Source organism: Panthera uncia, chromosome A2, assembly GCF_023721935.1.
Source record: "Panthera uncia isolate 11264 chromosome A2, Puncia_PCG_1.0, whole genome shotgun sequence".
NCBI classification, from domain to species: Eukaryota; Metazoa; Chordata; class Mammalia; order Carnivora; family Felidae; genus Panthera; species Panthera uncia.
The window spans coordinates 119216698-119230803 of NC_064816.1; the positions used below are offsets into that span (position 1 = coordinate 119216698).

The following is a 14106-nucleotide window of genomic DNA, read 5'->3' on the forward strand; positions in this document are numbered from 1 at the left end:
TATGATCAGGGGAAGAGCAGAGAGAGAGGGAGACACAGAATCCATAGCAGGCTCCAGGCTCCCCACTGTCAGCACAGAGCCTGATGCAGGGCTCAAACTCATGAACCGTGAGATTATGACCTGAGCCAAAGTCGGACGCTTACAGGACTGAGCCACCCAGGTGCCCCACGTATTAATCAGAATAAAACATACCTTTGGCAAGTTGAAAATACAAGGACCGGGGCACCTGGGTGGCTCAGTCGGTTAAGTGTCCAACTTCAGCTCAGGTCATGATCTCACGGCTCGTGAGCCCTGCGTCGGGCTCTGTGCTGACAGCTCAGAGCCTGGAGCCTGTTTCAGATTCTGTGTCACCCTCTCTCTCTCTGACCCTCCCCTGTTCATGCTCTGTCTCTCTCTGTCTCAAAAGTAAATAAACATTAAAAAAAAAATTAAAAAGAAAATACAAGGACCTAAAAAGAATGGCATAATGCTTATCTGTGAAATACAAGGAACCCTTCTGCATAATATAAAGAGTGAATTAATAGAATTAGTTTCAACATTTAAGTAAATTTGGCGAGAGAGTGGTTTGACAAAAATACTATTGACAAAATATGTGACTTTCTCTTTCCTTTTTTGGAAAAGGTTTTTATCAGTTCATTACTTTGCAGTTGAAGGCATTCAAAAAGCCACATTGACCCTTTTAGTCTGCCATTAGAGTGATAAATCCTTTATTGTTCCCTATTTTGATGGTGGGAAGTATATATTGCACCCATTGTGTTTACTCATTGACGGACGTATTAATTTGAATCCATTCTTTCCTCCCTTCTTTTCTCAATTCTGTGTTTACAGCAAGCTGCTGATGTTGAAGTGGGAACTGACCTTGTCCCTTCAGTCACAGTGAAGGTATTGTGCCATGATTCTAGACTATAATGTGCAAACAATGTTACACATTTCATCACATCTGTCAATGTTGTCACTCTATAAGTAGCTTTTGGAAATGTAAAACAAGCACTTGAAATTTGTACATTTCCCTTAGCTTTGGGTAGCAAAGATAACCTTTATTGTTTCCGACGAATATAAAACTGACAATTGTATTCATAGTAGTGTTATGTAATATTAATTCTTATGACTTATGCTTACTATTACATTTAAATGATGCAGGGCCTTTTTTCTGGAAACAAAATTAACATTTTGAATATGTTAAAGGACTTGTGTCATGTGCCTACCATTTATGATAGACCAACCAGTTGATTGCATCATTATGTATATTTTGGGGGATTACATGAATGCTAATATCTTTCTTGTATGTGTAATTATGTGTGTGTTTGAGAAGAATTTCCAGTCATCTACCTGGCATAGCATTAGCTTTAAATGGATGTATTTATAGCAAGAAAATATTAAATGAAGAAGCCACAAAGTAGGGTAGTGACAAATTGATAGTACTAAAAAAATAGAATATGAAGGATGTGGTTTTGGTTAAAATTTTTAGTCCTGTCGTTGTAGAATTTTAGAGCTAGAACTCAAATGTAGAACCCTCTTAAGGCATTTAGATTAAAGTGTGGTAATCAGTCAGCACATTATTAAGCTGAAAATATTTATCACTGCCCAGACGTTGGAGCCAGGAAAAGTTGTGGATCTTGGCGATTTGCTTAGTCAAAACTTGGACGGGGCTTTATATTTTCTTAGATTATGGGTTGCTGTCCTTGGAGGAGCTTGACAGGGCACCAGGCTTTACCAATTGTGTTCGCTTACACTGGACCCAGCGGGTGGCCCAAGTGTGGGGATCTTTGGTAGAAGTTGAAGGGAGCCCAATCTTGTAACAGTTTCCTAAGCTAATTTTTTTGGATTCTTGCCACTGGAAACAAGGGTGGTCTTTCCCCAGTTCTCCCTCCCCCGTATCCAATCAAAGCCTCTATCTCATTAATACTTTTGAGTCTGGAAAAGTATTAGTGGCAAGAAATCAAACACTTAAGAAAAAAAAAACAAAACCCTGCAGAGTTCCAGGAATGATCTATAGACTTTTATGTAGAGAAACTTCTTTTATATCTATCTACTGATACTGTTCAGACACACACATAATAATTTAGGAACACACTATAAATTGCAAAAAGAAATCTTGTACTTAAATCAGATGACGTTGCTCATGCTAATTCCACCCCCCCCCCCCCCCCCGCCCCCCGCCGCCCAACTACTAGTTATTGCTATAAGTAAATACACCTTTCTCTCCCATGCAGTTCTTAGGCTTTAATGTGTAATAATAGCCATCTTAAAATGATGGTATGACACCACTGGAAAACTCTCCTTCGTTAGTAGAAGTTAAACTGTATTTGAGAATGACTAAGTCTCCACTCTTTTCCTTATTGCCATTATAAGAGTATGAGAAAGAACATAACACATGAGGATTGCATAAAATCAGCTGGGCTTATACAGCAGACACAATGACTTCCTGATTCTGTCTGACAGTTTCTATACAAATTTTGCTATAAATCTCTCCTTATAGCCTTTTATAACAACAGCAGCCAAGATATATAACCATGCAAGTTTCCATCATAATAAATCCTGTTAATTGAGAAAATTTTTCCATCCGTTCCAAGTGAATGAAGATGTGGCTACTTGGAGTATGTGTGCATGATGCGTGACCATCTATTCCAGGCAACTAAGGCAGAGTGGTTGCTCATACCTGGCCTTTGGAGTCATATTTATATATCTAGGATAAACATTTGGTATTGTATTTCCTAAGGATGATATTTCATTTTGTTAGAATCAGAAAACAACATGGAAAATTCTTGTATTAATGTTTTATATTTTCTCCTTAATATTCTGTAATTATTTTTCTCTTAAAATATGAGGTTTATGATCTAGCCAAGCCTTTAACTCTTTTTTCTTTCTTTTTTTTTTTTCTGGCTCAAACACAGGTCTTCTTTTTTCCTCTAGGTTTTTTTTTTTTTTTTTTTTTTTTTTTTGTTACACATCTCCTTGATTCACATTTGAAAGTGCCTAGCCCATTGTTGGGATTTAATAAATCTGTGCATGAGAGATATCATGATCTTGCTAACAATGTAAAATTGTGTGATCATTGTCTAAGTCCACATTGTTATGCCAGGTAGAGTCAGAATGTCTGTTTTCTTACAAGTGGCTTATTACTACTTTAAGGATTTTTTATTTTCACTTTTAAAACTGAGCTCTTATGATACATTCCTGGTGATGGTTTTCAACTCTCTTGCACATATTGGCTTGTTGATCTTGGGCATGTTATTTCTGAACCTCATTTTTTAATTTTGTTACTTTAATTTTCTAAAAGTTTATTTTAGAGAGAGAGAGTGTAGGGGAGAGGAGCAGCAGAAATGAGAGAGAGAGAATCTTAAGCAGGCTCCATGCTTAGCTCAGAGCCTGATGTGGAGCCCAATCCCATGACCCTGGGATCATGACCTGAGCTGAAATCAAGCGTGGGGTGCCCAATCGACTGAGCCACCCAGGTGCCCCTCAGAACCTTTGTTTCAAAAATTTGTTTTTAACATTTATTTATTATTGAGAAACAGAGTGAGACAGAGCATGAGCGTGGGAGAGGCAGAGAGAGGGGGAGACACAGAATCAGAAGTAGGTTCCAGGCTCTGAGCTGTTATCACAGAGCCCGACGCTGGGCTCTAACTCACAAACCGCGAGATCATGACCTGAGCTGAAATTGGACGCTTAACCGACTGAGCCAACCAGGCGCCCCGAACCTCTGTTTTTAAACTGTAAAATGGGATTACTTTGTTATTTGCAGTTATTTTGAGGCTTAACCACAGTTGAGTAAGAGAATGTGCTCTGGATTCTGGCAGACAGAAGATAAATTCTTAATCAGAGTGGCCTTGGGCAAATTATTTAGTCTCTCTGAGGCAAAGTTTTCTCTATTTCAGAATGTTGTGAAAATTAAATGAGATAATGCACATAAATAATTTATTAGCATGGTTCCATGAATATAGAGAGCTGCTACTGGTTATCATTAATATTATTAATTTTATTTTAAAATATATGTATAGACTTGCATGGTATTATTATTAATAGTAAAATAGTTGTATCCTACTTATGTAGTAGACTTAGCTATTTGGAGGAATGTTGTCTGTGGTGCTTGTGTAGTTTCTTCTTCCCATAATTACCATCAAGATTTTACTATGTTATGTTGTTTATAATGCTCAGACATCATGAAGGAAGCTTTGCTTTGTGGTATGCAGATTCCCTTCATTCATTCCCAGAGCTTATAAAGTAAAAATTGAGGATTCATTGTTCATTTGCTATTGAACAAATAGCAAATTGTATTTATTTGCATCAAGAGTTATCCTTTAAAAATTTCACTTTGCAAATCAACATTTTTGTGTTTAACTTATTTTTTAAGTTGTACAGAATACCCACATCATTTAAAATGAATACAAGATGGTTATTGAATCTAATTGTATGCATATAATATTTATGGCCCAGTTAGATATTCCTGTATATTGTTTCTTTCTCTATAGTATGTGTGTGTATGTATACATTATATATGTATATATATGATGTATATATATGCAAAATATATATTAAGGAATAAGTGATACATGCCTTTTACTTAAGAGAAATTTGAAAACTACTTTTTTTCTTTTAATTTTTATTTATTTTTGAGGGAGAGAGACAGAGCATTAGCAGTAAAGGGTCAGAGAAAGAGGGAGACACAGAATCCGAAGCAGGCTCCAGGCTCTGAGCTCTCAACACAGAGCCTGATGTGGAGCTTGAACTCACAAATTGTGAGATCATGACCTGAGCTGAATATACCCTTGCTTTATATGAATTAATCATGAAATGTATCTGTGTCATATATTAGAGTTCAATACTAGACTGAAAACTCCTCCACAGCAAAAGCTCTATAGAAGTATGATTCTTAATTCTGGTAGTACATGGTTATCATCTGGGTAGCCGAAAACAAAATACCAATACCCAGGTCTACCCCCCCCGCCGGAAATCTTGACTCAGTTGGTATACGAGCCCTACCTGGGCAGTTGACTATGATAAGTCTGCTTTGTAAACTATGTGGATGAATTCATCTAAATGAGATTGTTCAAAGACTGGGACTTTAAGGAGACAAAATCCAAAGAGAGAATATGCCCATTGGGAGTCAGATCTTTAAGCTTTTTCTTTGATAGCCTCAAAAAGATGCCCCTTAGTGCTGTGGCCCAGTAAAAATCCGTGGGCCTGATGTTTTCTGCTGATGCTTCTCCTCTGGGGCAGTGAGAGAAGCCCTGGCCTTCTGTACCCATGCCCGTCCTGTTTCCCAGTCACACTGTTACCCCAGAGTTCTTAGCTTTTGGTTCTAATTTCAGTGGGAGGGTTTTCTTAGCATCACCATATAAGAGCACCAGTTTAGAATTGCAGCCAGCTGAGATGTGCAGCAGTCAATATTGCCATTCTTTGATATTTTCTAGAATTAGTTACGTCATGTATTTTTGTGTTAAGCCATGGAATAAAGTGTGGTGCTTTGATATGTATCTAGACTAGTAAATATCCACTTAGCAAGGAAATCATTAGAGAATAATTAATTTATGTAAAAGGTGGTTTACTGATACTAGATAAATCAGTTGCCACATCTATATATGAAAAGAAGAATGAACACCAAATATTTCATGATGTAATTATTTACCAACCACAGGGCAGATTTTTCCTTTGATTTTGCTAGAACATTTTTAATAGCTTTATTGAGATATAATTCACCTAGCATACCATATACTCATTTAAATTCAGTGATTTTTACTGTATTTGCAGAGTTGTGGAACCATCACCACAATTTAATTTTAGAACATTTTCGTCCCTCCTGAAAGTAACCTCATACCCATTAGCTGTCACTTCCTGTTCCTTTTCCCTGTCCCATCCTCCAGCCCTCCTCTACTTCCATCCCTCAGCGACTTCTAATCTATTTTCTGTCTCTATTGATTTGCCTATCCTGGACATTTCATATAAATGGGATCCTACAATATGTGGTTCTTTGGGACTAGCCTCTACCCCTTAGCATAGCGTTTTAAAGGTATACCCATATTGTAGTATGTGCCAGTACTTCATTTCTTTTGATTACTGAATGCTGTTTCATTGTAAGGTACCATATTTTGTTTATTCATTCATCAGTTGATGGATATTTGGGTTGTTTCTATTTTGGCTGTTGTGAAGAATGCTGCTGTGAAACTTATGTACAAGTTTTTGGGTGGGCATATGTTTTCATTTCTCTTGGCATGGAATTGTGAGGTTGTATGGTAAATTTATGCTTAATTTTTTAAGAAACTGTTGTTAAATTATTTTCTTGTGTGGCTATACCATTTTACATTCCCATCAGCCATATACGAAGCTTCTAGTTTCCTCATATTCTTGCTAACACTTATTTTTGTCTGTTATTTTGATTATAGCATTTTAGTAGATGTGTAGTAGTATCTCATTGTAGATTTAATTTGTATTTCGTTGTGATTAACAATATTGAGCAGTTTTTCATGTACTTGTTTGGCTATTTCTATTTCTTTGGAGAAAAGTCTGTTCAACTGCTTTGTCCAGTTTCTAGTGGGTGGAATCCACCACTTCTCTACTTACCAGTAACTACTACTTACGTTGTGTTTTAAAAGACTACTCATTTTTTTCAGATGTTTCCTAATTATTTGCTAGTGATTTTTTACATGTTTGTGCTATCCTATCAATCTGGATAAAATTTAATTTTTTATTAATAACAATTTCTATTTCCTTAGGTCACATTGCAGAATCGACTGGCTTTGCAAAAAGCCAAATTATCAGTTTATGTGCAACCACCTTTAGTATTGACTTGTGATCAGTTCACCTTTGAATTTATGGGTAAGTGTTCTATTTTGGCTTAAAATATATCGTGGTGTGATGTTTTCTATTAATTAAAATTTTTTTGTTAGTATGTTTATTTGATGGCTATATTTTTTGTCTGAATAGTGAGACTGGTATCTTTCTAAAAAGATTTCAGTGATTGTGTTGTTTTGCTTCTGTTTTCCCTCCAAACATCAAGCATGAATGATACGTTTTAAAAAATAGCAACATTCAATGAATGGTTGTTGAGCTGAAGTAATTACAGATTTTCAAGTGCTTTCCTCAACTAGATGGGCCTGTAATTGTACTTAAATGCTGTAATTTGGAAGGCTTTCTTTATTGGTGTTTGTCTAGTCAGCTGTTTATTGAATCAGTAATGTTTGAAGAAAGGACATTGGCTTCGGAGTCTGGTCTGAATTTGAATCATGGCTCTTACACGTACCCGATGTGTAACCTTTGGCAAACTACTTGAGTAATTACTCCAAGCCTCAGTTTCTTTTAATCTGCAGAAAGGGGATATTGATATCTGTCTTGCAGGGCATTTTTGAGGTTTAGTTAGAAAATGAATCTATGTAAGATATCTGTAATAATGCCTAAAATAGTAGACTGGTCATAAATGTCAACTGTTAGTAAGATTTCTTTGCACAGTATCTCTCAGGCCCTACGATTTATATCCAAGTTGTCATTAGTCCTATTAAAAAGATTTATGATTTATCTTTCTAATCTTTTTCTTTCTTCATTTACTGCTGCTGATCCTATATTGTATTCATGAAATCAAGAACATATTTCTCTCTTTTGCTTTTGTATAACCAACCCTTACTTGAATGCCTGGCATATACGGGGAACTTAATAAATATTAACCAAATCGCTGAATGAATGGATGAATGGTTGATATAATCTTATAGGTGATATCCAATCATTGGATTCTAACTTTATTTTCTAATTTTTTTCAGAATACTTCCAATTTGTCTTTCTAAAACATATTCTGAACAATTTAGTTTTTCAATTAAAAACGTCTTAAGTCTGTCTAACACAGGTTGGAGGTCAAATACATGAATATAGAAGGCTATGCACAATCTGCAAAGTCGCTACAGTTATAGTTACATCCATACGGAGTCCCCCCTTCCATTTCTCCCTGTAGTTTGTATTCTAGCCATGATAAAGTATACTATTCCCCATTCCCAAATTCTCTTACCTTTTTGTATACCTTTTTCTCTGATCATGCTGCCTATTCATCTGAGTAAAGAGAAGCAAAACTTCGTTGTTTTGGACTCAGTTACCAGTATATATTAGCTATATGACCTTGGACAAGGTTTTTAATCTCTCTATAGCCAGGTTCCTCATGCACAAAAGTTGGGGACAATAATAGTACATATTACTGGGTTGTTGTGAGGATTAAATGACTTAATCCATGTGAAGTGCTTAGGAGAATAGCTGGCATGCAATGTAAGCATGATTTTAACTGTTGTTAATAATAATTGTCCAAAATTTTGTAACTTCTATTACTTTTAAATTTCTTATAGCGCCAGAGATGAGCAGAACAGTAGCCTTTTCTGTTTATCTGAAAGGGAGTTATACACCGTCTGAATTGGAAGGAAATGCTGTTGTTTCTTATTCCAGACCATCAGGTAAATACACAGTTGTTTAGATTTTTAAGCCTAATCACTCCTTTTAAATTGGAGTTATGAGTTAAATGTTTAAGTGTTTTTTTTTCTTTTAAGTTTATTTATTTATTTTGAGAGAGACAAAGACAGCACAAATGAGGGTGAGGCAGACAGAAGGAGAGAGAGAGAGAGAGAGAGAGAGAGAGAGAGAGAGAGAGAATCCCAAGCAGTCTCCACAGTGCCAATGCTGAGCCCGATGTGGACCTCAAACCTCAAACTCAGGAAACCATGAGATCATGACCTAAGCTAAAACTGAGAGCTGGACATTTAACTGACTGAGCCACCTAGGCACCCTTAAATGTTTAAGTGTTTAAGATTAGAAAACACATTGTAGTATATTACTAAATGGAAAAATATTCTTTCCTAGTGTTAAATAAAATTGTCCAGATTACCTCTGTGTCATGAATTATTAGAGAGATGTCTGTTTAGCTGATTTACACATATAGTGTTTGATGCTGTCTTCTGAATTAATAGCAAATATGATATATTTTTATTCACACTAAAAGAATGATATTAGACCTCACTTATTAAACTAAGGAGAAAAGCCTAGTCTGAATTGGTGAAAAAGACTATTATGGATTGATAAATCAGTATTCATAGACTGACACTGTTTTAATGACTAAATAAAACTCTTTAGTATCTTACATATTAATATATTTAAGAACAGATTAACTAAAATTTGATCTGCATATTTTCAAGGAATTCTTTTTAAATTAAAAAAAGTTACCTTTAGTCCAGTTGAGATTCAGTTATTGTAAATTTTAACTTCATTGGGTCAAATTTTATAGTTTGTATTTTTCCCAGTGTAGTGAAACATTTTGACAATACGTTTATTGGTAGAATACAAATAATTAGTCATTGCTTTTTTTTTTTGTCATCGCTTTTTAAACAATGTTTTAATATAGAATAACTGGTAATACGGTACTTTAGAAATGTTGCATGTTTTTTTTTTTTAAACAATTAGAACTGATAATAGGGTACTTAAGAAATGTTGCATTTTTTTAAACAATTTCTATACAGTTTTTTAGTTCTGAAGTTTTAGAGATGACTTAATTATCTTTTTCTCCTCTATTGATGTCCACTTTGCTTCTTTAGCAATACTTTTTAATAATTGTAGTTTTAATTTTGTCTAAGTAAATTTTCTGGCCTATGCCTTGACAACTCTATACTCTGAGATGATTTTATAACTTTAATACATGTTTTCAAAGTCTTTCTTCTGTTTTGTCAGTTATTTTGCTTTAAGCTAAAAAAGTTCATTTTAAGGCAGAATTGTCCTCCTTCTTTTTTAGCTATATTTTCAAAATTTGGGGTTATGTAAATATTTTATGTTTAAATGGCTTTGAGAAAGCTGACTTCAGAAAGAAATGCAAAACTTCCGTAAAGGATCAAAGAGTGATAGACTTTTTAGTTGGATATTTCTGAAAAGAACACTGAAAATTTTAATTATCTTATCTTTTTATCTTAATTTTGATTTATGAAATAAAAATAAATATTTGGCTAAAATCTCTAGATCATTTATCATTAATTGAGTGTGTCAATGGTGATAGGCATTTGTATATATTTTTATCCCTGTTACACTTGAAATACGCAGTTGTAGAGACTGTCGGTAGCTTAATTAAACTAAGTATTTCATTTCCAAGGAAAATTAGTGACACTGGTTGAAAATAAATTTAAAATAGAGAAATGGGTTACATAGCAAGTTTTCAAAATTCTTTAAAAATACATGATAAAGTTGTAAAATTAGCCTATGAACTTATGGTTGCACATGCTATTTTTAACTATTATGCTTTTCTATAGACGGAATGTAAGAGATTATAAATTATTGCTAAACCGAAAAGCATAGCATTAATTAGTTGAAAGTTAATTAGAAATTAAAATTTTAAAAAAGTCTATAAAAGTGAGAGAATACCAAGATAAGCCTAAAACAAAAAGACATTAGTCCATAGTAGTGTCTACTGACTGAAATAATATAAGCAAGAGTAACTGGAAATATTACGTATTTGACCTTGTACTCAAAAATTTTCCCAATTCATTTAATCCTCTTGATGTCATTTACAAAGCAATCTGGTTTTCTCTTGGTCTATATCATATAACTTACCTCCTTTTTTTTGGGTGGGGGGCATATTTACACTGGTGTGATACACTCTTGTGGACTCCTGAAACTGGATGTATAAATATATGTTAGATTTCACTTATTCATGTTGTACTCTTCAGTTGTGAATTGACTGACTTTTATTGGGGGGCCATTAAATCATCTGAGAGAATCTTCAACATTTTAATTCATATTTTTAAGCAGATGTTTATTAAATACACAAATAATTTGTTGCATTCTTTCTTCCTTACATCTTTTTGCATTGCCTCTGATGGATAGATATAAATCCTGATGGTAAGTGAAAAGATAATTTAGAACAAAATGAATTTCAGAATTGAAGTTTGGTTGGTGAATTGAATTGGTATTGTACCATGAATGAACTCTTTTTATAGACTCTTATTCTGACAATAGAATACTCTTTAGGATGATTCAGTGCCGTCATCTGGCTATGGAGAGGATCATAAATGTTTCCTCTCATAGAGATTTGTCATTCATTACTAGTTGTTTCCGAGTCATGAGAAAGAATGAAGCTCTGTGACTTTTTTTGGGAAAAAAAATCTGACGTGTCATTGACCACTTATTTCTGTAAGTTATTGGTGATTTACTTATATGCTCTGTTATCTTATTTTACTTGAAATAAAATAAAGAATAAGGAAAAAAGGTGTTCATCACTGAATTCTAATTGTTTTCATTTTCTTTCTATCTTTTTTTTTTATTGATTGAGAGCTGGGGTAAAGTGGTCAAAATTAACTAGGGCATAGGGAAAGGGTAGGCCATGTGTGCTTCTTGATCATACTAGTGACTTTGGTGTTTATTCTGTGACTAAAGGTCAGCCACTCAATGGTTTTAAGTATGTCATGAAGCGCATGGATGTGAATACGCACACACATGCTTTTGGTCTGGGTATGACAGGAACAGATTTGTATGCTGGAAAGACCACTATGACTACAGTGTGTGAAGCGCTGGTTGAAGGAAAGCCAAATAGCCTGTCAGAAGATCAGCTGGAGGTTATTGCAGTGGAGTTAAGTAGAGGCAACGGAGATGGATCAGAGACCTAGTTAGGTTTCAGCTCATTAACAATGAGCATATCTATTACACAGGTCTTAAGATCTGAGTACCAACTCTAGTAAAAGGGATCAAGGTTCTTAGGAAAAGGCTGTTTCTAGGTCTGGAGAAGGGAAAATCAGAGAGCCTGTCCTATATTGTTGGGTCAGAAAGTAAAGACATGGTCAAGAAATGATAATATTACATTAAAATGATTCAGGGGTACCTGGGTGGCTCAGTGCGTTAAGAGTCTGACTCTTGGTTTCAGCTCAGGTCATGATGTCGCAGTTAGTGAGTTTGAGCCCCACATCAGGCTCCGTGCTGACAGTGTAGAGTCTGCTTGGGATTCTTTGTCTCCTCTCTCTGACCCTCCCTTGCTTGCTCTGTTTCTCTCAAAAAAATAAATAAGTAAATAAAATAAATTACGAGAAAATGATTCAGAAGCCAGTGAAGGAATTCCCACTGGGTAGATATAGGACACTTTGAACATCAAAACCATAATAATGGTAATGTATTATAATATATTGAAGGTAGAAATAGAATCTGTGAGTACAGTGGTATAATAAAGGCATATGTAGAGTGAAAACTCTTCTTTAGCAAAGAGTGTCAGCTAATTAACATAGAATGAGTGATAGAATTAGAGAATCATTATTTTGCAAAATCTTTGTAATGATTAGTTCAAGCAAGCTTCGTCCATGGACACTAAATTCATTGCAATAATAGAATATTGTGTCTCAAAACATCACCCCATAGATTACTTTTTAATTACAAAGAGAAAAAAGTATCTTTACAGTAGTGATTTGGTAACACTACCATAACCAAGTGATCAGTGTTAACATCATTAATACCGGAACAAACTGACATTAATATACTTCCTGTACTGATGCACACATCTTTTGAGACACACAAATTGTTTTCTCTATGTCTATTGTTTGTTTTCTAAATTGTCAGTTTTCTCTATGCCCAAATAGATCCACTGGTCTTTCTGATCAGAACATCATGAATACTTATTCTGTGGGCCCCTTCCTTCCTTCCTCTTCTTTTCTTTTCTCTTCTTTTCTTTTCGTTTCTCTTTTCTTTTCTCTTCTTTTCTTTGCTTTGCTTTGCTTTTTTCTTCTCTTCTCTTCTCTTCTCTTCTTTTTTCTTTTCTTTCTTTCAGAGAGAGTATGTGGACGAGGGTAGGGATAGAGGGAGAGAGAAAATCTTAAGCAGACTCCATGCTCAGTGCAGAGCCTGACACGGGGCTCAGTCTCAGAATCCTGACATCATGACTTGAGGCAAAATCAAGAGTGGGACACTTAACTGACTGAGCCACCAAGTACCTCTGTGGGCCCTTTCCTTCCTTCCTTCCTTCCTTCCTTCCTTCCTTCCTTCCTTCTTTCCTTCATTAAAAATTTCTTTAATGTTTATTCTTGAGAGAGAGAGAGAGAGACAAAACATGAGTGGGTGGAGGGCAGAGAGAGAGGGAGACACATAATCTGAAGCAGGCTCCAGGCTCTAAGCTGTTAATACAGAGCTGGATGCCATGCTTGAACTCACGAACCGCGAGATCTTGACCTGAGCTGAAGTCAGATGCTTAACCAACTGAGCCACCCAGGCACCCCACCATGGGCCTATTTCTTACCTTGTTTAGAATTTGTGGGGCAATGTCATCAAGGTTATGACCCTTAAACTTGCCTGGGTCAGTGTTGATTGTTACCTATTTTGTTTTCCCCAAATCCTTAATTTATGAGTCTGCTGTAATACCTATCATAATATGAATTTCATTAAGTTTGTTCCTTGGGTTTGCCTAAGATTTTGGGTTCTTTGAGAGCAGAGTTCAAGTACTCATCTTTGAATTGTGCAATATCACGGTAGATGACAGGTACTCTCAAAGTATATTCTACTTTGATTATCTTAGTGGTTTATCTCAGTTTATTAGATATTTTAAGATAAATATTAGATAACATTAATTAGTAATAATTAAATAAATAAAATACTTAAAATATAATGGCAGTTATTTACTCATACAGTTTTGGGGATGCCAACAACCTGAGTTGCATTGTATCTGGGAGGTGAAAATATATTTATATGAGAAATATTTTACTAGAAATAAATGTTTAGCTTAATAACATGAAATATGCTTGTTAAATTAGAATTTGGGTTATTAAAAATAACTCATCATTTATAATGAATATTTACATTTTACTTGGCAAGATTGTATCTAGCTGGTGAGATTTTATACTAACTTTTGTAAAATACCATATTATGATTTAAATGATTTATTTTAAATTTAAAAAATATTAGTAACGGTTATTTTTGAAAGGAATTTACTCCCTCTTACTGTAAATTCAGCCCAAAATATGAGAAAAAAATTATAATACATGGAAATTTTAGTATTTCAATACAAAGCTAATAATTTCTTATGAAGTATTTGTAAATTGTAATGAAGCTTTAGGAGATTGAAATATCCAGCTTCACCTGGTTGGTAAGATTGAATAATATGTTGCCACTTAGATCTTAACTTAC

At 34.8% G+C, this 14106-nt stretch overlaps 1 protein-coding gene across 5 annotated transcripts in view; it reads left to right on the plus strand.

The window, feature by feature from the left end:
* BBS9 (Bardet-Biedl syndrome 9) overlaps positions 1–14106 on the plus strand; it is a 433938-nt gene that overhangs the window by 186551 nt on the left and 233281 nt on the right. For 3 of the 5 annotated variants that reach the window (XM_049641681.1, XM_049641676.1, XM_049641677.1), the window contains exons 12-15: positions 829–882; positions 6714–6816; positions 8322–8426; positions 10834–10848. In XM_049641681.1, the coding sequence (XP_049497638.1) occupies positions 829–882; positions 6714–6816; positions 8322–8426; positions 10834–10848 (277 nt within the window). The remainder of the gene's footprint in view (positions 1–828; positions 883–6713; positions 6817–8321; positions 8427–10833; positions 10849–14106) is intronic. The other 2 variants (XM_049641678.1, XM_049641679.1) reach the window with 1 other exon arrangement.